The sequence below is a fragment of the Loxodonta africana genome, chromosome 3 (genome assembly GCF_030014295.1).
Source record: "Loxodonta africana isolate mLoxAfr1 chromosome 3, mLoxAfr1.hap2, whole genome shotgun sequence".
Taxonomy (NCBI): domain Eukaryota; kingdom Metazoa; phylum Chordata; class Mammalia; order Proboscidea; family Elephantidae; genus Loxodonta; species Loxodonta africana.
Window position 1 is genome coordinate 157,111,722 of NC_087344.1, and position 27,110 is coordinate 157,138,831.

At 39.0% G+C, this 27,110-nt stretch overlaps 1 protein-coding gene across 3 annotated transcripts in view; it reads left to right on the forward strand.

Annotated features, from left to right (window-relative positions):
• The window catches only part of GDAP2 (ganglioside induced differentiation associated protein 2), a 73,995-nt gene that overhangs the window by 44,870 nt on the left and 2,015 nt on the right, over positions 1-27,110 (forward strand). For 2 of the 3 annotated variants that reach the window (XM_003409617.4, XM_010589607.3), the window contains exons 9-13: positions 12,910-12,986; positions 13,760-13,836; positions 16,127-16,266; positions 18,737-18,791; positions 23,663-23,806. In XM_003409617.4, the coding sequence (XP_003409665.1) occupies positions 12,910-12,986; positions 13,760-13,836; positions 16,127-16,266; positions 18,737-18,791; positions 23,663-23,806 (493 nt within the window). The remainder of the gene's footprint in view (positions 1-12,909; positions 12,987-13,759; positions 13,837-16,126; positions 16,267-18,736; positions 18,792-23,662; positions 23,807-27,110) is intronic. The other variant, XM_010589609.3, reaches the window with a different exon arrangement.

A 27,110-nucleotide genomic window follows, 5' to 3' on the forward strand; every position in this document is an offset into this window, starting at 1 on the left:
TTCCACTGCCTTCTTGCCTGCATGGTTTCTGCCAAATAATCAGAGTAAAGTCTCATTGTTTCTCCTCTGTGTGTGAATTCTTGTTTTTCTTGAGCTCCTCACAGGACTTTTTCTTTGTCTTTGGTTTTAGCGAGTGTGATTATGATATGCCTTGGTGTTTTTCTTTTGGGGTCTATCCTATATGGGGTTCGTTGGGCTTCTTGGATGGTCGGTTTTTTGTCATTCATGATATTAGAGACATTTTCTGTCAGGAATTCTTCAGTGATCTTCTCTGTGTTTTCCGTTTTCTGCCCCTGTTCTGGAATTCCGATCACTCACACATATTTGTTTTTTATTGTATCCCACGTAATTCCCAGGGTTCCTTCATTTTTCTTTTTTCCTGATTTTTCCTCAGGGTTGTATCCAAGTGTTTGTCTTCAATTTCGCTGATCCCATCTTCTATTACTCTCAGCTCTTCTATGACATCATCCATTTCTGAAATCTTGTTGTTTATCCTTTGGATTTCTAGTTGTTTTTGTATGATTTCTAGTTGTGAGTTTATTTTGGCATTTTGTTCCTGTATTATTCTCCTGAATTATTCCATTTTTTGTCCATATTTTCTATGAATTTTTCTGCCTTTTCCATAAATTTGTCTATTTCTTCCTCATTTTTATCTGCTTTTTGCTTCAACTCTTCAATAGCTCTGAATATTAGAGCTTTGAATTCCCTGTCAGGTAGTTCTACCGCCTTTTCTTCTACTGGAAAGTCATCTGGTGTTTTGTTTTGGACACCTACTGGAACCATCCTTTCCTTTTTTTTTTTTTAAATATATTTTGATATTGCCTATTGTCTTCAGGGCTTTTAGCAGTTGTTTTCATTTCTTGATTGTAGATTTGTTTGTTTCGTCCTGCTTTTTTGTTTTATTTGGTTATGTCTGAGCAGGCGGACCATGAAGTCTTTGTAGTTTGCTTGTCTGTAGTCACCATACTTTTCACTTTCTTGCTCAATGGGCAGGTCCAGCTGAAGGGGAAGGCCTGGGGTGGATTGTTTGTGGCATGTACTAGGGCCATCAGAGTGGGCCAGGAATCAGTGCTGGGCAGGCTTTGGTTTTCCATGCCTGTGCTGCTCAGGGGTACGATGTTCAGCACACAGTGCAGGTAGGCAGGGAAGAGGGGGGAGGTTGTGATGTGTGAAGCTCATATGGGTATGGGAAAGAGGAGAGAGAAATAGGAGCCAAAAACAGACAAAGGGAAAAAAAAGTGCTAAGGCAACTTCCCATTGAAATGGAGAGACAAGAAACTAAGAAATGGAGAAAAAGGGAAAAAGAAATTTAAAAAAGCTAGATAAAAATTTGGAAAAGAAAAGCCCCCAGTGGTCCTACCAGTGCAGCCGCGAAGACCAGGGAAGTGGCTCCCAGGCTGCAAAATAGAGCCTGCCTAGACAGGTTGTAGATGTTACACAGTACCAGGTATTCAGGAGACAGGAAAAGAAGGTAAGTGTAGAGAAACAAGAACTGAGAAATGAAAAAAGACAGCAAGGGAAAAAGAGAGAAGAAAGAAAAAAAGAAATGCCCCCAGGGATCCCACCTACATGGCTGCCCAGATTGAGGGGGTGGCTCCTAAGCTGTACACTGCAGCCTGGCTAGAAGGGGCTCCCAAGCTGTGAAAAGGAGAAGAAAACAAACAAAACAAGCAAAAAAGAAAAAAGCTACAGGGATCCCACCAGCATGGTGTCACGGGCTGGGGGAGTGGTTCCCCAGTTGAGCGAGACTTCATAGCCTTTCAAGGAGAAGCAAAGGTGGCACACAGAGCCAGGTGTTCAAGAGAAAGGAGAGGGAGGTGGTGGGAGTCAGGGAAGAAACAGAAAGAAACACCACCAATTCAGGGAGAGGGCCAGTGTGGGTAGGGCGAATCCAAGCGGCCCAGGGCCAAAGCAGTTGCCTCCTGACCAAAAGACGGAGGCTGGCAGGAAGCAGAGGAGGCTGAAGGGATGGGGGAGAAGGGTGGGGATTAGGAAAGCGTATATCACTTGTTACCTGATGCTCCGTTTCCTGCTGGGAACTTCGTGAAGCTGCTTTCCTGTACTCCCTGTCTGCTGATCACCAGTGCGGATTGGGTTGGTCCAAGTGGCACGAGTACCATGCTTCCAGGCTGACTGAGCCACCACAGCCAGCCTGGAAGCTCAGAGGTAGAACAGTGGGGAGAGGATGGGAGCGGGAAAGCGTGTATCACTGTTTACCGGGTACTCTGTCTCCTGCTGGGAGCTCTTTGAAGCTCCTTTCCCATGCTTCCTGACCACCGATCCCTGACAGGAGTCCAAGATGGCGAATCCATGCTGCGTTAACTGATAGGGGACCTCCACACGTATCTCTCTTCACCCTCTGTCTTATGTCAGTTTCTTATTCCATTCGGTGTTTGACAGAGTTCTTTATCTCTTCATTTGACACTTCGGGTTCCAGGAATGACATTTGTCTCTGTTTTACTTAGTTTTTTGGGTCTTCGCTGTGGAAAGATGGCATGGTGCTTCTGATGGCAGAGATCCTGATATTGCCGTGGTTGTTAGGTGACATCAACTAGGTTCTGACTCCTAGCGATCCTATGTGCAACAGAACGAAACACTACCTGGTCCTGCACCATCCTCATAATCATTGTTATGCTTGGGCCTGTTGTTGCAGCCACTGTGTCAATCCATCTCACTGAGGGTCTTCCTCTTTTTCTCTGACCCTCTACTTTCCCAAGCATGATGTCCTTCTCCAGGGACTGATCCCTCCTGATAACATGTCCAAAGTATGTGAGATGTAGTCTCGCCATCCTTGCTTCTAAGGAGCAATCTGGATGTACTTCTTCCTCGACAGATTTATTCGTTCTTCTGGCAGTCCATGGTACATTCAGTATTCTTTGTCTGCACCACAATTGAAAGACATCAGTTCTTCTTTCTTCTTTATTCATCGTCCAGCTTTCGCAAGCGTATGAGATGATTGAAAACACCATGGCTTAGGTCAGGCACAGCTTAATCCTCAAGTTGATATCTTTGCTTTTCAACACTTTAAAGAGGTCTTTTACAGCAGATTTGCCCAGTGCAATGGGTCTTTTGATTTCTTGACTTCTGTTTCTATGGGTATTGATTGTGGATCCAAGTAAAATGAAATCCTTGATAACTTTAATCTTTTCTCCATTTAGTATGTTGTTGCTTATTGGTCCAGTTCTGAGGATTTTTGTTTTCTTTATGGTGAGGCATAATCAATAATGAAGGCTATAGTCTTCGACTCGTTGGCAGTGGGTTTTTTTTGGGTTTATAGCCTTTGATCTTCATCAGTAAGTGCTTCAAGTCCTTTTCACTTTCAGCAAGCAAGGTTGTGTCATCTGCATATCGCAGTCTGTTAATGAGTCTTCCTCCAATCCTGGTGCCAAGTTTCTTCATATATATAGTCCTGCTTCTCAACTTATTTGCTTAGCAGACAGTTTGAATAGGTACGTTGAGAGGATACAATCCTGACGCACACTTTCTTGACCTTAATCCATGCAGTATCCCCTTGTTCTGTTCGAATGACTGCCTCTTGATCTATGTACAGCTTCCTCATGAGCCCAAGTAAGTGTTCTGTAATTCCCATTCCCTGGAAATGGGAATTCCAGGACTCCTGATACTGCATCAGAACTCAAAGGGTAGTTTTGTTTTGTTTTGTTCAATTTTTTTTTTTTTTTTATTCTACTTTAGATGGTTTACAGGGCAAATTAATTTCTCATTAAACAATACACATACTGTTTTGTGACATTGGTCGTCAACCCCACCACATGTCAACACTCTCCCCTTCTCGACCTTGGGTTCCCTGTTACCATCTTTCCTGTCCCCTCGCCCCTGGGCTGGTATGCCCATTTATTTTTGTTTTGTTTTATGGGCCTGTCTAATCTTTGGCTGAAGGGTGAACCTTACAAGTGAGTTCAGTACTGAGTTAAAAGGGTGTCCAGGGGCCATACTCTCAGGATTTCTCCAGTCTCTGTTAGACCAGTAAGTCTGGTCTTTTTTTGTGTGAGTTAAAATTTTGTTCTACATTTTTCTCCAGCTCTGTCCGGGACCCTCTATTGTGATCCCTGTCACAGCAGGCGATGTTGTTAGCCAGGCACCGTCTAGTTGTGCTGTACTTAGTCTGGTGGAGGCTGTGGTAGTTGTGATCCATTAGCCCTTTGGACTATTCTTTCCCTTCTGTCTTTGGTTTTCTTCATTCTCCCTTGCTCCAGATGGGGTGGGACTTGTGGACTATCTTAGGTGGCCACTCACAAGCTTTTAAGACCCCAGATGCTACTTACCAAAGTAGAATGTAGAACGTTTTCTTTAAAAACTGTGTTATGCCAATTGAGCTAGGCGTTCCCCAAGACCATGATCCCCAGCCCTCAGCCCAGTAATTCTGTCCCTCTGGGAGTTTGGATGTGTCTGTGAAGTTTCCATGCCCTTGCCTTGGTCAAGTTGTGCTGACTTCCCCAGTATTGTGTACAGTCTTACCCTTCACCAGAGGTACTACTTACCTATTGTCTAGTTAGTGTTTTTCCATCCCCACCCTTCCCCTCCCTCATAACCATCAAAGATTGTTTTTTCTTCCTTTTTTCAAATTAGTTCTGGTTCACTGGCAAACTCAACTCATTTTTTGTTTTTTTTTTTTAAATTATACATTAGGTAAAAGTTTACAGCTCAAGTTAATTTCTCACATAAAAAGTTATATACATATTATTCTGTGAAAGTAGTTGGAATCCTTATAATGTGACAGCACACTCCCCTTCTCCACCCCAGGTTTCCTGTGTCCATCCAACCAGCTCTTGTCCATTCCTGCCTTCTGATCCTACTCTGCACATGAGCTACCCATTTGGTCTCCTATAAATCTGCTGGAACTAAGAAATACACTCTTCATGAGTACGATGTTATGTTTTATAGTCCAATCTAATCTTTGCCTGAAAAGTGGGTTTCAGGAATGGTTTTTTTCTGGGTTAACAGAGCGTCTTGGGGCCATAGCTTTGGGGGTTCCTCCAGTCTCAGTCACACCAGTAAGTCTGGTCTCTCTACATGAATTTGAGTTCTGCCCTGCATTTTCTTCTGCTCTGTCAGGGACTCTCTGTTGTGTTCCTGTCAGGGCAGTCATTGGTGGTAGCTGGGCACCATCTAGTTCTTCTAGTCTCAGGCTGATGGAGTCTCTGGTTTATGTGGCCCTTTTGTCTCTTGTGTCTTTGGTGTTCTTCATTCTCCTTCGCTCCAAGTGGGTTGGGACCCATTGATGCATCATAGATGGCTGCTTACAAGCTTTTAAGACCCCAGATGCCACTCACCAAGGTGGAATAAAGAACTTTTTCTTAATAAACTTTGTTATGCCAGTTGATCTAGATTTCCCCCAAAACTCTGGCCCCCAGGCCCCAGCCCCAGCTATTCTGTCCTTCAAATTGTTTGGATCCATTCAGGTAACTTCTTCGCTTTTACTTTGGTCCAGTCGTGCTGACTTCCCCTGTATTGTGTGTTGTCCTTCCCTTCACTGAAGATGATCCTTGCCTACTATCTAGTTAGTGAATTCCCCTCCCCCCACCCTTGTAACCATCAAGGAATGCTTTCTTCTGTGTTTAAACCTTTTCTTGAGTTCTTATAATAGTGGTCTCATACAATATTTACCCTTTTGCGACTAATTTCACTCAGCATAATGCCCTCCAGATTCATCCATGTTGTGAGATGTTTCACGGATTCATCATTGTTCTTTATGGTTGCATAGTATTCCATTGTGTATATGTACCATAGTTTGTCCATTCATCTGTTGACGGGCATTTAGGTTGTTTCCATCTTTTTGCTATTGTGAATATGCTGCAATGAACATGGGTGCGCATATGTCTATTTGTATGACAGCTCTTATTTCTCTAGGATATATTCCTAGGAGTGAAATTGCTGGATCATATGGTAGATAAGTGGTAGTTTCTTAAAGTTTGGTTGTAATGTGAAATCTAAAACCATACTCATGAATTTTTGTAGTCTGTTATATTAAAATCCATTGACCTACCCTGTAATTTGAATAGGTCTTTTACCCATGAATGATTTTATAACATGAAATACCGAGTCATTTAATTTTTCAGATCTTCCAAATCCTAACATGTCATTACACAATATCAAATAATTATATTTGTTAATATTACCACCAGTATCCTCTGAGAATCTTTAAGTATTAGGAACTGTCAAGCTTCTATTGACAGATACAAATTTCTGAAAATCATATATTTCTTTTTAAGGTTCAAATTTTATTATGAAAAATGTTGTTGATTTTGCACCATCACTGCAAATGTCAACACAGTGGAAAGGGCAAATAATGCCTTAGTGTTATTATGAAAATAGTTTTGACCTTGCAGACTCCCAGAAGTGGTCTCAGGGACCTTTTCAGGGATCTACGGATCACAGTTTGAGAACCATTGGTTTTATGGTTTCTCACCAGTACTTTATGATTGGAAAGTATTTTAGTAATCACCTGATACAGTTTCCTATAGTAGAGTGCATAGTCCATAAGTAGTAGGATCACCAGGAGCGCTCATTAAAATTTTGGGAACCCACACCAAACCTGTTGAATCACAACCTCTTCGGGAGGGGCTTCCTTCCAAAGTTTCTTAGATGATTCTTTTGTGCCTTAAGTATCTGATCTAGTATGACCCCTTTACTTTACAAATGGGTAAATTGATCCCAGAGAGTGTTTTGCCCAGAGTTGCAGCCACTTTGAAGGCTACTGCAGCATTTCTCCCCTCTCACCGCTGTCTTTAATTCAATTACAGAAACAACTTTAGAGAAGTTTGGGAAAAGCAAGAGATTTTTTGTATTCACATACAAAGAACAGCATTGTCACCAGAATTCTCAAATCAGTAACTCAACCTCTTCCCTTTCCTTTGCTCCCCTCCTCCCTCTCTCTGGCCTGCAGCCTGACCAGCAGATTTTGGGGTTGTCAGACCCTGCAGCCATGTGAGCCAACAGAGGTTTTCAGGCTGTTGCCTCTCTTTCGCTGTTGGTTCTGGGGGAAGATCCTTGTCATCAGTCTTCCCCTGGTCTAGGAGCTTCACAGCACAGGAACCCCAGGTCCAAAGGACACGCTCCACTCCTGGAGCTGCTTTCTTGGTGGCTTGCGTCTCTCTCCTTTTATCTCTCGTAAGATAGTAGATGATCTACGCCACACCCCAGGGAGACTCCCATTACTTTGAATTGGGGCTGTGACCTGAGTCCTAATCCTCTTTAACATAGCTTTCTCACATCTCCATAAATAGTACAGATAATCTAGAATTTTTAAAGCTTGCCTCTGAGCTAGATGTATCTCTTTTTTTTTTTTTTTTTCAAATGAAGCTGGTTGTTTCACGTAATAATGACTAGCTCAAGCTGATATTAAAATGTATCTATATTCACTGAGTCCATACCCATTGGAAAGGAGCCCCATCCAAGGGGTAGGTTCAAGGAGGGCATATGAACACAGCACGTAAAGGATTGTGCTTTGTATTGGTGGAGGGCCTTGATCTTGAGATTCAAATTTGTTACACATTTGACAGTTTGCATTTAATTCAGGAAACATTGGGCCCTTACTCCTTATAAGGTAATATTCTAGATACTGAAGTGTACAGAAATAAATAAGGTAGTTCCTATCTTCTGAAAACTCATTATTGAGCCACACTACCTTCAGATGTCAAGGGTATTGGGGCATATTGAGGCAAATGTATTAGTTATCTAGTGCTGCTCTAACAGAAATATTACAAATGGATGGCTTTAACAAACAGAAGTTTATTCTCTCACAGTTTAGGAGGCTAGAGGTCCAAATTCAAGGTGCCAGCTCTAGGGGAGTGCTTTCTTTCTCTGTTGGTTCTGGGGAAAGATCCTTGTCATCAATCTTCCCCTGGTCTAGGAGCTTCACAGCACAGGAACCCTGGGTCCAAAGGACATGCTCCACTCCCAGAGCTTCTTTCTTGGTGACTTGCTTCTCTCTCCTTTTATCTCTTGTAAGGTAATAGGTGATGTACGCCACACCCCAGGGAAACTCCCATCACTTTGGATCAGGGCTGTGACCTGAGTCCTAACCCTCTTTAACATAATCCTCTTTAACATAACCTAATCTAGCCTCATTAACCACAGACAGAGATTAGAATTTACAACACATAGAATAATCACATCAGATCACAAAATGGTGGACAACCACAGTTTACTGGAAATCATGGCCTAGCCAAGTTGATAACACACTTTTGGGGGACACAGTTCAATCCATAACAACAGATGTTCTGAACATCAGATTGTTGTGCACATCCAGTCAACACATAGTTGTAGAAATGGAGAAGAGCACAATTTGAAGCCTGCACCAGGAAACAAAGGGCTTAGCACCTCTGCCACTCAGTTCCTTCAAGTAATAAGCCATATCTGAGTCAAAAGATTTTTTGATTTTCCATTTATCTGCCCAGTGTCTGATAATGAAGATGAGGTCTTATAGCTGTATTGCAAAATACTTCAAAGTGATAACAGCGGTTTTCAAAGGATGGGCCAGAGAACCCTTTCAAGGGATCTGTGAGGTAAAAACTATTTCATAATATTTTAAAGACTTACTTGCCTTTTTCACTCTAATTCCCTAACAGTGTTCTGTGAAGGTCTGTGGAGTTTTCCAGAGGCTAGTTGACATGTGATATTGCAATAGAGCAAATGCAGAAGTTGATGTGGAAATGTAGCATAAATTAAAGGAATTTGCAAAAAATGTAAAAGAGGGCAACTCTTCCCCTTAAACAGAGCTTTTTTCATTTAAAAAAAAGTTATTTAGGTTCACAAAATAGGTTTTTTATTGTTTTTAGATTAATAAACTATTTTTTAATTTCTCAGTTTTAATTTCTACAGTAATTATTGATATTCTACAGTAAATATTGTTAGATACAACTGATGTAAGCAAAAGATCTTTAGGGTTTTTAGTAATTTGTTAAAACATAAGAGGGTCCTCAGACCAAAAAGCACAAGTATAGGTGACTGCTTGTTGAGGAGTGTATGATAAAATTGAGGTGTAAGTCATCTGTTTGCATACTGTGCCATGCATTAAATGTGTGAGATTGCAGGTTTAGTTTTTTAAATTTCTCTTATTCTTTCCAAAGAAGAGCTATGGTGGCGCAATGATTAAGCATTTGGTTGCTAATAGAAAAGGTGGCGGTTAAAACCCACCATTCGCTATATGGGAGAAAAAACCTGACAACCTGCTCCCATAAAGATTACAGCCTAGGAAACCCTATAGGGCAGTTCTGTTCTGTCCAGTAGGGTCACAATGAGGCAAAATCTACTTGACATCACACAACAGCTCTTTCTAAATCAAACTTTTATTCACATACTGAGTTTGGTTTCTATTGATTATGTCAGTTGTTCAGGTTGAGCAAATGATACTTTTTTTTTTTTTTTTTTTTAATCTCTGGGGTAGTAAGTCTTTAGTGTTATCTTTTTAGAAGCCTTCAATTCTTCCATCAATAACAAAACAAAAGGTCCACATGAATTGGCAGTCGGGTTATATCATTTCTTTCATAGCACTGTGCAACACTCCTTGCCACATCGGTATCTCTTTGAAGTAATTCTTTTTAACACATGAAAAATTTAGACACGTTGTCTAATTCTCGCATCAGTATTTTCAGATCTTCTGCCCAGTTGTCGCACTGATTTGGGGGTGTTCTAAGATAGAAGTTGGCTGACGTATAGCAATTAGGGAGCAAACTAGATGCCTGTTTTCAAAAATCCAGCTTTTAAAACTCATGGTTAAAATTATTTTATAGTAGCTTTTTTTTCTTTCCACTAATGTGCCTTGATTGGCTTAAGATCCAACTGTCACTCATATATCATTTGTCACAGCTAAAACTTTATCTCATTCATTATTAAATATTTATGGAGACCTTACTAAGATACCAAGTATTGTTCTAGAAACTGGTGGTAGATTGACAAGCAAGACAGATACAGCACCTGCCCTCATGATGCTTAGAGTTTTGCAGAGGAGAGAAATGTTAAACTGATTCTTACTATACCATATTTTTACACAAATGACACGTTTTCTATGTTTGCCAACTGTTCCCTCCTCCGTGAGGGATTTTCGTAAGCACCGCTATGCCAATTTTTTTTACATGTTGCTATGAAAAAAAAAGCATAGAGTACTTATGAAAATACCTCACGGAGGAGGGAACATTGACAAACATAGAAGGTGCATGTTATTTGTATAAAATGTAATTTTCATATGCTGTGAATACATTATACAGAGTAGTCAAAATGAATGAACACATTGACACCCAACAATATGGATTAATCTTAACAATATAAATCAAAAAATAAAGCTTTGAAAATTACATGCACCATGATGATTTTTTTTTATATAATTAAAACCAAAAAATAACTTTTTTTGACTCGGTGGCACTGGGTTTGGTGTGTTTTGGTTAAAAAAAGGATAGAAAGAAAATGATGAGCCTGGGATTCTGGATGATGGCTAGGAAGAGGCAATGTAAAGGTTGGAATTGGGGGAGGATGATTATGTTATTAGATGTAGGTTATTATGATGTGTTAGCTTGTTTCGGGTGATGGGTTTTTGGGTGCTTCGGCGTAGTGGCTAAAGCACTCAGCTGCTAACCAAAAGGTCAGTGTTTTAAACCCACCAGCTGTTCCATGGGAGAAAGGTGTGGCAGTCTGCTTCCATAAAGATTACTGCTTTGGAAACCCTATAGGGCAGTTCTACCCTGTCTTATAGGATCACTATGAGTAGAAATCAACTCAACTGCAGTGGTTTTGGTTTTTTATTGTTTCTTTAAATGGCTTTAGTTTTGGCTTTGGTTTTTTATTGTTTCATTAAGAATAACAAATTAGATAACCAGTTATTTTAAGCAGGCCATGCATGTACTAGTGATGAGAGTGTTTTGAACCATGATTAATTCTATTTTGTGTACCTCCATTCTAGTTTAAAAAATTTTTTTTTCAGAATTCATTCAACACATAGTTACTGAGTGTCAGGAACTACGTGAAAATAGACAAGTAAGACATATTCCCTGTCTTGTGGTCTGATAACATAAAAGCAGACATTGCTGTAAGTGGGCAAAGCCTTATAATGCTATGGTGGAAGTCTTTAGGGTAAAAGAAGGGAACGTTTGTTTCTACATGTCTGAGACTTGCGTCTATGCCATCACCCCATCCCTCCATCCCTCCTTTCTCAGCCCTCTTCCTAACATACTTACTTGACGATAGAATACTTAGACTTCTGTTTGATTGCTTGTCTCTTTCTGTCATATTACAAAGTTAATTGTCTATGTCACGTATATTCAATTTTAAACTCTTTTGAAGCCAGGGGCCTTTTGTTTTTCATCTTGGGCCCCCAAAATACATTTGTGTAATATTCATTTATGTTGATTAGTTCATTCAATGAAGATTTGAGTCCCTACTATTATCCAGGCATTGCATTTATGCAATAAACCTTTGAAAAATAATGAATATATGAATAGAGAATGGAGATTAACAAGTATTTACTGAATTCCTGTTAGATGCTTTGTGCTAGGACCTGTGCTACTTATAAGATACTTGAGATAAGTTATTCAGCTTTAGTCTTGTTGGGGAGATGACCAAATCATAAAACAATTAGAAGACAGTACAGTTAAGGATTAACTAGGAAATGACTCCATGTGAACATACGGGATTGTGTATATGAAGTAGGGAGAACTACAATAAGCAGAGATCTTTTCTTGACTTTTGAATTATATTTTAAACCAAAATTAAAAACTATTGTCTTTGGTTTTTTTCAATTTGCATTAGTGGGCAGGTTACCAAATTTAAGAAGACAACTTGTAGAACTAATGTGATACCAAGTGTTTGTTTTCACGAGCAATAAAAAGTTTTATGAAACTGGCAGGCCTATCACTTGTTGATTACAACCCATCTGTGACAGTCTTTCCATTGAATACCATTAATTATGTAGCTGCACTTTATAGCTGAAAGGTGTCCTACACAAACACCATTTTGCAGATGAAGAAACTGAGATCCATGGAGCTGAAACAACTTTTCTCTGGTCACACACAAAATGATAGGGTTAGAACCCAAGTCTCTCCTCTCCTACTTTAGTATTTTTTGGTAAGGGATGTTGCCCTCTATGACCTAGGTACGTAACAGTTGCTTTTTATGTATTTAGACATTGTGAAAGCTTTTATAATGTGTGATACTTTGAATTTTAAGAAAGCAGTATGATATAGTAGAGAAAGTACTGACCTTTCAAGAAATCTGGAGACCTCAGTACAACTTCAAAGTCAACCGTTACCATTAACTGGCTGAGTTCTCTCTTACAAGTCATTTCCTGTCTTTGAGATCTTTAGTATCTCTTCAAGCTTTTAACATCCTCTTAGTCAAAGCCAAACTGCAGTCATGTGACCTCATATGGGATATTCAGTACAGCTAGTTTGACTAACCATTAAATATGCCTCAGCTTCCCAGATAAAATTAATGGCTACTTTGTGACCGCATATATATTCACTACAGTATTCTCAATACCTGTCATATAGTAAGCACTCAATAAATTTTTATTGAATGAGTGAACGTTTGTTTTAGAGACTTAGCATTTCTTTAGTTTATTTGCATTTTTTAGTAAAGAGAAATAATAGTGTTTAAAATAAATGTTAGTGTGAATATTGGGTATCTTAGCTATTTGTCATTGTAGCCTTCATTTGATCATAGAGGATTTTTTTAAATCATGCACCACGAAACACTTCCTTTCTCAATACTCATATTATTTCATCGCCAACATTTTTTAACATATGGTAGGCTGGTAGTATAATAGCCTCTTGCTCCTTCCTCGTGAGCAGGAAACATCATTTTGCTTAGGTTCAGGGAAAGGTATTAAAAACAGATCCCATTTGTAAATTTAATTTATAAGGGTTTATTATAATAACTATATATCCCTTATTTCTCTAGTTATAATCGCTGGTTATGTCAAGCAAGATCTGAGGATCTATCTGATATTGCTTCTCTAAAAGCCTTATACCAAACAGGTGAGCTTAAGGGTGCGGTAACTTATCTTGTACTCATTAAGGACCTTACCCCGCATGCTACTTGAGACTTCACTTTTCTCTGATTTCTTCCAGTCTATATATACAAATAAGATGTTTTTGTACTAATGCAGGTAGGTTTTGCCCATCATCAAAATGTTAAAAATCAACATCTCAACCTGTAAAACTTTAAATACGTAGCCTCTATGTAGTATCCTTTTCCTTATCTTTAAAAAAAAAAAAAGCTTTTCTGCTTTTAAAAGTACTGTTTCCTTGCTATACAAAATTCAAGCCTTAATATGCATATGTAATGTAGACGTTGAAAGTTCCCAGCTTCCTATTCTTCCCCTTAAATTATATTTCTTTTTCAGACAGTGCTTGTTAATGTTCAGATTTCAGTGTCATTTAGATTTGTTGAGGTTTTTGTTTGTTGTTTTTGTTTTTGATCACTAATGTTATTGCAAGTTGCAGTGAACTTAAGCAAAAAGCTGCTTATTAAAAGACTTTTGCTGCAACCTTACCTTTGGCTATCCTTGATTTGAAAACCTTCTAAGAGATCTTATCTTAAAAGTAAGGGCACTGATCAAAACCCCATGAGGTTTAAAAAAAAAAAGTTTCTCATGCAGAAAAAAAATCTGAAGATGAAATCTGATAAACTTACACTTCTTGGGTTTCAGTCTTTTAAATTTGTGTAGAATATTTTTATAAGTTCAGAGCCCAGGACAAATATTCTTGAAATAAAGATTCTGGGTGCTGATTACATTTCCTGTTTATAGGTGTTGATAACTGTGGTCGCACAGTGATGGTGGTAGTTGGAAGAAACATTCCTGTAACATTAATAGATATGGACAAGGTAAGCCCTAAAAAGGCTCTGTTTCACAAATAATGTTGATTTAAAAATAAGTAGGGTATGAGTTTGGAATGAGGGCTCAGAATATGCGATGAGACAGACTTGTGTGTCTGGCAGAGTAGCAGCCCAGGCTGGCTGAGCCAGTGTGTATCATTTCAGTAAGTTAAGCGTCTGATTTTGCTCTGTAGGAGAAACAAGAATACTGCAATGTCGTAATGTGATTATTGTGTAACTGACAAGCTTTTGATTGAAATTGTTCTGTATTATGATTGTGTTGCCAATCAAATTCTGCCTTCCTCAAAAAAAAAAAAAAAATATATATATATATATAAAAACTGTTGAGCATCTATCCAAAAAAAGAAGCCAGAGATCTAGCTAACCCAAGATACAGGCACTGAAACTTGAAACTGCACTAATATGAATACTCATGCAAGGGACACTTGAATCGACAAGGTAAATATATAGACCTTTCTAGAACATTACTTCCCTAGAACTGCAAAGGAGAATTACTTCAACTGATAAGTCATTCTAAACCATATTCAAATATTATGATCTTAAATATTAAAGATTCACACAATTTTAAGATAAAACACAGTTATACAAACACAGATGATTGCTTCTAGCCCTCAGACCCTGGGTCACTGATGCTCGGGTAAAAAATTTATGAAAGCATTCAGCCTGTCATGTTGTTCACAGGGCTATTTATAGTAAAAAAAAAAAATTATAACTTAAATTCCTAATAGGTAATTATGGTCCATCCACAAGTGGAATGTTCTGTGGCCCGTAAAAATTATGGTTATAGAGGCAAGTACTGTAGAAAAGTGTTAATGAGATAATATCAATAAGGGTAGCAGTGATACATTAAATTGTATATACAGCAACCTTAATTGTTTAAGAAATTCCGCAAAGGTAAAAACATGAAGTAAATATCCCAAAATGTATTTCATGGTTTTGGGGAGAATTTGTTTTCCAAATATTTCTATTATGTGACTAATACTTTTTTATAATGAAAAAAATTGTAAGTTAACGATAAAACCCAGAACCCAGTTAACGATGGAGAATTTAAAACCAAAAAGGGTATCTAAGTTGCCCTGAGGCGGGGGTGGGGAATGGATAGGAAGAGGACCAAGAGGGAATCTGGCAAGAACAGAAATAAGAATAAAAGTACACGTATACACAGAGGGAGAACCCAACAGATGCAAATTAGATGAGTTTCTATTTGCGGTAGTTTGTTTTGTGTTCTTAATAATCAATGTGACATTCATTCTCATCATCAGTAATATGGTTGATACCAATAAACACATAAATCTCTGCATTTAATTTTGATGTGCACTTGCATGGTGTTCTGGATATTCATGCCATATTATTTCATATAAAATAATGAGGTATATTGTAAGGTCCAAAGTAGTTAACAACTGGAAAGATAATGTGTTTTCTTAATCCCCTCCTCTGCCTGTTCCCATAGCATTTGGATCCTAATCCATGCTAATTCAGTCATGTTAATGCCATGGACTCACCTGAGGAGGAATTGGAAAATGGCCTGTATTATAGTAATCCTTCAGTTTTTACCACTTAGCTTCCTCTTTGTTTATAGCTAAATTACTGGGTCATACTGGCCCTACCTCTGTTGTATTTCTGCTTTGTTTTCAGTGGTTCTCTTAGATTTCAACCCTCTTGTAATAGAATATTTCTCTAACTGATCTGGGTCACATTAAATTTCAGTCTTTCAGAGCTCTAGAAATGCTGCCCAGCCTACTGCCCTCAGCAAACTAAACCTGTTCTCAATTTCCTCACTCAGATCAGCGTTAAAGATGCTAAGAAAATAAGCCCTCAAAGTGAGCCATGTGAGACAGCATTCGTTGTCCTTTTTATAGTAATTCTCCATTTCATGAGAGCCATGAGACTGTGTCTGAGACTGCAGAGACTTTGACTGAATTCAGATAGAAACTTCAAGAATGATTAAAAATCTAGAAATTCTACTTTTAACGGTATTGATACCATTATCCTAGAGAGGAGGAATCTGATAGTTGACTCAAGAACTCTTTCGAGTATATGAAGATTTGTTTCAGAGGATAGTGATTGATCCCCTCTAGTGCTTAGAAAAGACCACAGGGATTGTACTGTGGCAGTTATGAGAATTAGTAAGCACTGGGATGATTCTCTTTTTAAAGAGAGCTGGTATTCATTAGTCCGAGATGTCATCTGCAGTAATGGGGGTGTAGACTGTAGATTAACCTTCTGGGTTTTTCCTCAGGCAAATGATCTTTACCTTTCCTTCTCCATTTTCTTTTAGGCACTCCTGTATTTTATCCATGTAATGGATCACATTGCTGTGAAGGAATATGTATTAGTATATTTTCACACACTGACCAGTGAATACAATCACCTAGACTCTGATTTCCTGAAGAAACTCTACGATGTTGTTGATATCAAGTTAGTTATTTTTACAAATTATGAAGGGGGGGAATAGGCTCTTTCTTTTCTAATATTGAGCAGTAGCAAACATTGTGCAGTCTATAAAAGCATATTTCGTGTAACAAAGATGTTTATTATGCATAGATATTTTAATAATAGGCCCTCCTTAACCCAAACTTATTTTACATTAAAGCAAAGTCAACGTACCCTTTTTTCCTCCTTTTAAACACCTTGGGAAAGGTTTAGGGACATTACAAATATTTGTGTATAAAATAAAAATGGTACTTTCTACTTATATGATTGTTACATTTGTCAAAATACATTTATAATATTTAATCTCAGTGACCCTGTCAGTTTTTTAGGAGAGAGATTATCTAGATTTAAAAAATAGAATATCAACACGCTAATGGATTAAATGTGTTGCCCTAGATTTAAAAAATAGAATATCAACACGCTGATGGATTAAATGTGTTGCCCAAAGTCACACAACAGTAAATAAACAATTTGGACTTGAATCCAGGCTGCAGACTTGGAACCTGCAAATTGTTTTCATTGAAGCATATTTCCTTTGACGTGATAATGGAGATTTTAACTGGAAAATAAATGACACCTCACTACAGCAAAGATAAATGTAATGCTTTACATTCATTCTCATAATTTATTTTCTAAATAAAAATACCAGTCTGGCCTCCTCATAGCTGTTTTGTTATTTGTAGCATCAGAGTGCCTTAAAGAATTGCATTGAAAAATCTATTTTACAGTTAAGGTACGAAGAAGGCAAATTACCTTAAATTTCCAGCTATCTTACTCTTCCCATTAAATCTCATCTAGGTATACTTAAGTTTTCATTACCTAATAGCCACCTTTTTAGTTCTCTGAATGTGGGTTGTATATGTGTAAGAAAGCTTCACTCTACTGTAGTTCTGTCTCTCTTGGTAACCAGCTCTTTCACTCGGAACAGTCCTCATCTGTGAAATGAGGGGTTTGTACTACTCATGTGAAGTGCTCTTCAGTTAACCTTACGTGAACCAATGCTGGCTACTAGTCTGTTGAAAAAATTCCAGGCCCATCATTAGCTAAATAAATGCTGCCTATCCTGGCTAAGGGAGCTCTGGTGGTTAAGAGCTATGGCTGCTAACCAAAAGGTCAGCAGTTCGAATCCACCAAGTGCTCCTTGGAAACTCTACGGGGCAGTTCTACCTTGTCCTATAGGGTCTCTATGAGTTGGAATCAATTCAACGGCAATGGGTTTGGTTTTTTTTTTTTTTAATCCTGACTAAGGCAGCCCTGGAGGCATAGTAATTAAGAGCCATGGCTGCCGGCCAAAAGGTCAGCAGTTCAGATCTACCAGTGGCTCCTTGGAAACCCTGGGGCACAGTTCTACTCTGTCCTATAGCTTCGCTATGAGCCAGAATTGACGACAACAGGTTTTTATCCTGGGCAAGAGGAGCCCTGGTAGCACAATAGTTAAGTGCTGGGCTGCTAACGTAAAGGTCAGGGGTTTGAACCCACCAGCAGCTCTGGGGGAGGAAGGTGTGGCAGCGTACTTCTGTAAAGATTTATAGCTTTGGAAACCCTGTGACAGTTCTCTGTCTTATAGGTCGCTATGAGTCAGAATTTGACCCAGTGCAGTGAGTTTGGATTTTTGGTTTATCCTGGTTAAGTACTCAACTGCTAACCAAAAGGTGGGCAGTTCTAACCCACAGAGGCTTCTTGAGAGAAAAGTCCTGGCAATCTGTCTCCATAAAGATTTACAACATAGTAAACCCTATGGGGGAAGTCCTACTCTGTCCTATAGGGTCACCATGAGTTGGAATTATCTTTACTGCACACAGCAGCAACACCCTCTTATTTATGTTCTACCTGGAGAGGCTAAATGGAGTAGTGAATAAGAGCATGAATTTTGGAGCCATATGCCTGAGTTCAATTCCTGACTCTACCACTTGCTGACAGGGTGACTTTGGGCAGGTTAAAATGAAGGCAATAATAGTGCTTGCCTCATAGAGTTGTTATGAGAATTGAGTATAAAGCCTTAGTACTGTCCTAAGTGCTTGTTGCTATTATTATTTGTGAACATTGGAACTCTTAGTTTCTGATTTTTACTATAATTTTAATTATTGTACTGTCTAATTCGTATATATGATCCCATAGATTCTAGTGCCTCATGAAAAAAAGTGGCGCACAATAAATGTTTATTAAATTTGAATTTAATTTTGTCCACCTGTAAGTGGCTCCATCCCAGTTGACAGAAATGCTTAATGTCACCTATAAAACAGATACTTTAAATAATGAAATGTTCTCTCAGTTGTTTTTAACATTTCACCTAAAACTTAATATCTAAAATAGAGCTGTGTAAAAAATTTTTTTTCCTGTGTGAATGCATTTATGTACTCAAGCAAAGAGTAAATTGTCTTGTCCATAATGGTGACTGGTTTTAGCTATGACTTACACTGACCCTTTTTTTTTTTTTGGTTTGTTTTTGAATCAGGTACAAAAGGAATCTGAAAGCTGTATATTTTGTTCATCCGACATTTCGTTCAAAGGTACGTCATTTTTCTCTTTTGGCTAAATCTAGAATTTAAGTGCACCTCATGCCAGAATATTAAGATATATTTGAACATCTTAATTGTTGTTATCATCACTGTGGCTGCAGTTTTGGGCCTATGGGACTCCAGCATCTGTGGGGACAACCCTTATAAGCCAGTAGCCTCTCAGTCTTTGCCTCTTCATGCTCTTTACCTGGCCTCAACAGCTCATGCTGTTCCTACGGAACACATTTTCTCTCCCCTGCTCATGGTCAACTCCTGCTTGTCCTTCGATCTCAGCTCAACAGTTATTTTCTATAGAAAACTTTCCTTGACCAGTCCTACAGCTAGTAGATGTTCCTCTGATGTGTCCCGTAAGATTCTGCATTCTTCTATCATAACAGTTTTTAATTGGAATTGCTTGTTTAATGTCTGTGCCTGATATATTAGCCTGTGAGATCTGTAAGGGCTAGAAGGTAGCTATCTTTCTCACAATTATATCCTCAGTGTCTTGGCTGTCTGGTGCTGCTATACCAAAAATACCACAGGTGGAAGCTTTAACAAACAAGTTTGTTCTCTCACAGTCTGATAGGCTGGAAGTCTGAATTTAGGGTGCCAGCTCCAGGAGAAGACTTTCTATGTTTGCTCTGAAGGGAGGTCCTTGTCATCAATCTTTCCTGGTCCCAGGAGCTTCTCAGCACAGGGACCCGGGTCCAAAGGATGCTCTGCTCTCCTGGTTCTTGTTTCTTGGTGTTATGAGGTCCCCATGTCTCTCTGCTCACTTCTGCCTTTTATATCTCAGAAGAATTTGGCTCAAGATACAACCCAATCCTGTAGATTGAGTCCTGCCTCATCAACATAACTGCCGCTAATCCCATCTCATCAACATCATAGAAATAGGATTTACAACACGTGGGAAAATCACATCAGATGACAAAACAGTGGATAATCACACAGTACTGGAAGTCATGACCTAGCCAAGTCAAAAGATTTTTGGGGAACACAGTTCAATCCATGACACCCAGTATTTAATCCTATACCTCGACTTCATCAAGAAGTCTAGTCCCTTGATTCTTTTACTTTTTCTGAAAATGTCATCTTTTTGTCTTTATTTTCTCTCCTATCCAGCCTAAAACCTGAGCTCTGTCACTTCAGCCATTCTTGTCAACACCTAAAATCCCTTGTAACCTCTTACCCTTTCATCATAGCTGTCCATCCAAATTTAATCTTTAGACAATGCATTGTTCTACTTTCTCCACTCCTGTATCTGGTTTGCTGAGCACTGCCAAAGAAGGCATGCAGCTATGTGAAATTTGGAATCCTCAGCAGACAGAACAGCCCTTCACTGCTGCCTAGAGGTCCTTTGATGTTTCAGTCATCGGTGCTCCAGAGTGGCTGTCCACTTCCTCATTCCCCTGTTTTAACCATCTCCTCCTCACTTCTAGAAGATGGCTGTGCCTCCTCCTTCCCTCCAAGAAATAGAAACCATCATTCAGGAAGCTCTTGTCATCCTCCCTCCTACCTGCAAACTTACCTGCCATGTATTCCTGTCATTTGCCTCCTTTTTCTGTCACAAAAATGTGTTCCTTCTTAAACAAAGGACAGTCCCTCTGCCTGTGCTTTTGTCTCATAGTAATAATGGTAGTTCACATTTTCTGAGCACTGTGTGCAGGCAGTGTACCAAGTTCTTCCCCTGCATCAGCTTGTTTAATCTTTACAGTACACCTATGAAGTAGATAGAGTTGTTGTTGTTAGGTGCCGTTGAGTCAGTTCCAACTCATAGCAACCCCTACGTACAACAAAACGAAACTCTGCCAGGCCCTGTGCCATCCTCGCAATTGTTATACTTGAGCCCATTATTGCAGCCACTGTGTCAATCCATCTCTTTGAGGGTCGTCTTCTTTTTCACTGACCCTCTCCTTTACCAAGCATGATAATCCTTCTCTAGGGACTGTTCCCTCCTGATAACATGCCCAAAGTACATGAGATGAAGTCTCGCCATCCTTGCTCCCAAGGAGCGTTCTGGCTGTACCTCGTCCGAGATGTTATAGTCATAGTATTCCTATTTTGTAGCTAAGGAAACCGATGCTTAGAGACCTTAAGTAACTTTCCCAAGATAACCAACTAGTAAGTAGCAAAACCTTGATTTGAATCTAGGCAATTTAATCCCAGAGCCTACACTTTTTTTTTTTTTAATAATTTTTATTGTGCTTTAAGTGAAAGTTTACGAATCAAGTCAGTCTCTCACACAAAAACCCATATACACCTTGCTACACACTCCCAATTACTCTCCCCCTAATGAGACAGCCGGCTTTCTCCCTCCACTCTCTCTTTTCGTGTCCATTTCACCAGCTTCTAACCCCCTCAGAGCCTACACTTTTAACTACACGCTGTGTTTTCATTTCCTCAGGAGCCTCTCTTCAGCACTTATCCTCTGTTTCTTCTCCCACTTTGCTAGATCTACCCCACCAGCTTCTAAACACACTAAAGCCTATGTTTCTCTCTCCCCACCTTAGAACCAAATTTTTAGTGTAACCTCTGTTCTGTTTTTACCACCTCCAGTTTCTCGTGGATTTTAACCTACTCTAATCTGGTCCTAATCCCACCGTGCTGCTGAAACTACTCACACCAAAATCACCAATAATTTCTTTGTTACAACACCCAGCAGATAGTTTTCTGTCTTTATCTCACCTGTTTTCCCTATAGCCTTAGACACAGTGGGTCACTTCTTCCTTGAAGCACTTCACCTTGGCTTCTTTGAAACTTAACTTACTGGGAAGCGGGGCAGTAGGGAGCTTTCTGAGATGATGAAAATGTGCTGTAGCTTGACAGGAGGTTTGGTTACCTGAGTGTGTGCATTTGTCAAAAGAGCAAAACACCCATTGCTGTCAAGTCAGTTCCAACTCATAGTGACTCAATGGGACACCGTAGAACTGCCCCATAGGTTTTCCAAGGCTGTAATCTTTACAGAAGCAGACTGCCACATCTTTCTCCCCTGGAGCAGCTGCTGGGTTCAAACCGCCAACCTTTTGGTTAGCAGCCAAGCACTTAACCACTGCGCCACCAGGGCTCCTTCCACGAAACAGCAGGAAAAAAAAAAAACAATGCCGTGGAGCCAATTTTGACTCATAGCGACCCTATAAGGCAGGGAAGAACTGTCCTATAGAGTTTTCAAAGCTATAAATCTTTGCGGAAGAAGGCTGCCACATCTTCCTCCCGCAGAGCAGCTGGTGGGTTCTGGATTTGAACCACCAACCTTTGGGTTAGCAGCTGAGTGCTTAACCACTGCACCACCAGGGCTCCTACACTAAAGAGGCAATAAATATCTATCCTCCATGTGTTAAGAATGGATAAACACCCTTGGCCATCACACCATTGGAATTGGTAGGAGTCAGTGCAAATGTTGTATTTGGGCAGAAGCTGAAGGAGACAAGACGTACCAAGTGAAATTCATTATATTACCTCATAATTTTTTGAGATGGGGAAAATGATGGCATATTAGAATAAAAGAAGCCCTGGTGGCACAGTGGTTGAGTGCTCAGCTGCTAGCTGAAAGATCAGCAGTTCAAACCCACTAGCCGCTCCAAGAGAAAGATTTGGCAGTCTGCTTTCATAAAGATTACAGCCTTGGAAGCCCTGTGGGATAGCTCTACTCCGTCACATACGGTCACTATGAGTCAGAATTGACTTGACGACAATGGGTAGGTTTATGGAGAGAATAAGATCAGTGTATAATAAAATCTTCACTATTATTTTATAGTAAATTAAAAACTGTAAATGGAGTGTTTGTAACTGTAAAATAATGAGATGACATCATTGGGTAATAAAACAATCAAATCATACTGTTCTGATTTTTGTACCCCTCAGGTCTTTTCCAGACCATTGCACCCAAAGTGATAATAAATTGACTGCTTGTATAAACCACTATTCCTTTTCTTCTTTGAAGCTCACTAGTAGAGTGCAGACTAGTAGAATTTAAACCCGTTGTTGATTCTGGCTCTAGCAATTACTTAAGTGTACACGTATGAGCAGTCTTTTCCTATTTATGTTATTTTATGATCTTGTGTTCTCGGCTTTGCATATGTAAATAATTGGGTGAAAAGAATCTCTAATGGCGCTGGGTTTTTTTTTAAAGAATCTCTAGCATTCATAAAATATCACAGGAGCTTTTTTTCAAATTTTTAATTTTCTTTGTTTTTTTTAAAAAGTAGATCTTTTTTGAGTAATTCAAGTTTTCCTAAATTAATGTGTATTTATGACTTATAAACAATTGAAAATTAAACACTAAGCTATATAGAACTGAGGTACCTGGGTAGCGCAAAGTTTGCACTCGGCTAGTAACCTAAAGGTTGGCGGTTCAAACCCACTCAGCAACACCACGGAAGGCCTGGTGATTTGCTTCCATCATGATTACAGCCAAGAAAACCCCATTGAGCAGTTCTATTCTGAAACACAAAGGGTTACCATGTGTCAAAATTGACTCCACGGCAAGTGAGTTTAGTTTTATATAGAATTAAAATGAAAAAAAAAAAATTAAGATAGTGCTCATGGCATAGTACACACATAGGAGCATATATACACACATCAGAAACAAAAGCTTCATAAAGCAAAACTCACCCTTACTATATTCCCTAGTAATTGTTATTCTAGGTTGTTTCTTTTCTTTGTTTTTTTTTCAAATGTTGTTCAGGATCCACAAAATTGATCCTACAACTCACTAATGGATTACAACTACTACAGTTTTGAAAACAATGGCTATTGCAAGATTCTCCTGGCATCAATTTCAGTTTTGAAATACAGTTTTTGTCTATTATAATTATTCAAAAGTGTGTTTTTATTTCTAGTTCTGGCCACTGGCTTAAACTCTTTTTTCCTCTTCTATTAATCAGGTGTCAACATGGTTTTTCACCACCTTTTCTGTCTCAGGACTGAAGGACAAAATCCACCATGTGGACAGCCTCCACCAGCTGTTTTCTGCCATCTCTCCAGAACAGATCGACTTTCCTCCTTTCGTCCTTGAATACGATGCCAGGGTAAGAAGTACTGGGAGTTCTCCCTCACCTGGGGTAGCGCCACAACTATTCTGTGGAGTAGGGCTTATGAGCACAGCGGCCTTTCGTTACAAGATTCTGTTAATGTAAATAAGTGTGTTCTAGTATACTTGATAGTATCATTGTAACATTCTTTTCCTACAGTAACTATAGGAAAAAGCTTTGCCCCAGGAGAGGACTTTTAGCTAAAACATACTTTTTCAGTGGAAGATTTTTTTGGCTGTGGGTTTAAAGCCAGTCTTTGGTTATAATGTTGGTTTTCTACCACCTTTGGGACAGATCCTTCTGCCTAATTTCCTCAAGATTGATTACTTTTCATCTCCATAAGTAGAGCCAGAAGAATTTATTGTTGCCCACTTTCGGCATTAATTATAAATCGGGTAACTTATCTTAGTCTAAATGTTTCTTTTTTCTTAAAAGTTAGTAGAATGTTTTTGAGAGCATCAACTAATATTAGTATTGGTATTACTTAAAGATGCATTTATGATGTTACTTAAACACTAATCAACGAGCTACTTTTGAATTTCATCAGAGTTCTGTCCCATTGTGTATACTCACAGTATCACCTTAGTAATTTTTTTAAAAAAGTAAGTAACGTGTTTGGCCAAAAGCTCATCAGGCTAGTCATACAACTGATGCTGATTAAATATCCGTATGCATGAGTGAGGGAATGTATTTGATGGTTATATTAAGTTCGAAATGAATTATTCCTCCCTAAAAAAAAAAAAAAATTTTTTTTTTTAATTATTGTGCAACATGTATGCAGTAAAATTTAAATCCCGCAACACATTTTCTCTCCAGCGTTTCTCTAACTTCAGCTATGATTTCTGTTCCCCTGTGTGTGAAAAGTAATGTGTTCTAATGGCTGATAAAAGTTCACATTTGGCTGTTGCACGGAGACTTAATAATTGGAGCAGCTGGATCAAAGATACAAAGATTATTGAATATATTGGGGGGGGGACATAAGTTTGTATTTACTGGAGTAAAAAATGACCTTACTGTTATTCCTTTGAACTATACATCACCTTTTTTAATACTTAAATAATTAATAGCAGGAAATGTGAAAGGCAGTAAAAGGCATTTTGATAGTAAAAATATTGAATGACAATTCAAAGCTAGTGTTTGGATTTATAATTTACCTTCTGGGATAATAATACCCAATTTGTGTTGATTAGAAAACCCAGCGGACTGTTTTAAGCTAGCATGTTTTCTATATGCTTAAGAGTCTATACAGCAGATTTTCATTAAATATCAACTATAACGTTATCACAGTCAAGCTTGGGTTAATTGTTTTGTTTTCTTTGTATGTTTCTTTTAGCTTTCTATTGTGTTTTTGTATGTCAAATATAAAACTAATTGATAATGTGATTAGTCACATTAAATAACCTGTAATCTAACACTTGGTTCATTGGATCACCTCTTTATACCTATACTAAACAAAACAAAACAAAAAACCCGCTGCCGTTGAGTGGATTACAACTAATAGCAACCCTATAGGACAGAGCAGAACTGCCCCATTGGGTTTCCAAGGCTGAAATCGTATGGAAACAGACTGGTACATCTTTCTTCCATGGAGCAGCTGGTGGGTTGGAACCACCGACCTTTCGGTTAGCAGCTGAGTGCTTTAACCACTGTACCACCAGGGCTCCTGTATACTACCCGAGTTTTCTAAAATTGGGATATTTATCTATATATAAAGGCCAAAGAGGAATAAAAATGGGGAGGAAACAAAAGAAGTGTCAGGAGGAGATGTGGAAGGGACAGAAAGAGGGCAAATCACTGGACACTGTAGTTTTACATACTATGCTGCAGAACTCTGGCGTTGTAGTTGTCGGGGAGTGTTACACAAAGGAGTATGGTCCTTAGATTCCCATTTAGGAAGTCGACAATAATAAAAGCTTAGATAATGACTGGAGAGGGATAAGACTATAGGCAGGGAGACAAGAAGAGGCTATTATTGAAGGCCAGTCAGAGGAGAGCCCTAGAGTGAGGGCAGTGGTAGTAATAATGGCCAGGATTTGAAGATTTTGGAGATATGTAGAAATAGGCGGTTTAGGAAGTAAAATTCACAGGATTTAGTGATTGAGTCGTGATTAGGGATGAAGGAGAAAAGCAGCCTGAGGTGACTACCAGAGTTTCTGCTTTGGGAGACTTGGTGGTGTTTCCACCTTTCCGAGGAGGCAATTTAGAAGTAAAGGCCTCCAGGAGTGTGGGGGAAGAGACAGGTGTTACGTTTAGTTTGTAACACTTTAGATTTGAGATGCCCCCTGGGGCATTGAGGCAGAGATACCGATAGGCAATTGGTATTACCTTGCAAGGAAACAGTTTCCTTTGCTAAGAAGAATAAAGGACCCCTGGTGGCACAGTGGTTAAGAGCTTGGCTGCTAACAAAAAGGCCTGCTGTTTGAACCCACCCGCTCCATGGGAGAAAGATGTGGCAGTCTGCTTCCATAAAGATTTCAGCCTTGGAGAATTTATGGGGCAGTCCCACTCTGTCCTCTGTGGTCACTGAGTTGGAATTAACTGGATGACAACAGGTATAAGAAGAATTAAAAATTCGATTGGAGAAAGAAAATGAATATGGAGTTGATTAATTTTATTTTCACGTTCATTTGTGCCTTGCACCTAGATTCTTTTTTTGATGAAGGAATGGAGTGGTGTTGGTTGGTAGCAAGTTTTGGTGGGCTTCTATTTTTCTGGACTTATGTGACTTAGAGTAGTAACAGAAATTTTATAGAATTATAAAGGTCCTTTGAAGGTAATTTTCATCTGTCTAGGTAAAAATGATGCTGGAACCATTCCAGAAACAGAGCTAGTCAACGTTCTTATAAATATAGTCAAAAGAGAGAGTAGACAGTTTTGCCTGGTAACAGTTCATCAGATTTCTATGATTGTTTCCAGAAATAGAGAAAATATTTCAGTGTTCAGCAGTTTCTTGCACAGTGCGTGATTAATGTTAGAAACTCTGTTTCAAAGCATTAAGTATTAGACTTGCCCTTCTTAGTTTAACACAGTTTAATGTAGATGTAAGAAGCCTCAAAAAAGATGTTGGTGGAGTAGAGAAATCTTAAAGATGATAGTGAATTGCTTCTTTTCAAATGTGCTTCACAAGAGATTTCTCTCTTCGGGGCATGTTGCCCTAAGCTTAACCTCCTGCGTATTGAGGATGCAGGATTGGTTGGTGAAACAGATCTTGATTGGGAATTCTACAGACGAGAATTGCTTTCATTAATTTTTTTCAAGTTTTCAGAAATGTAGCCAGTTGGAGGATTTTTCTCTACCTGAG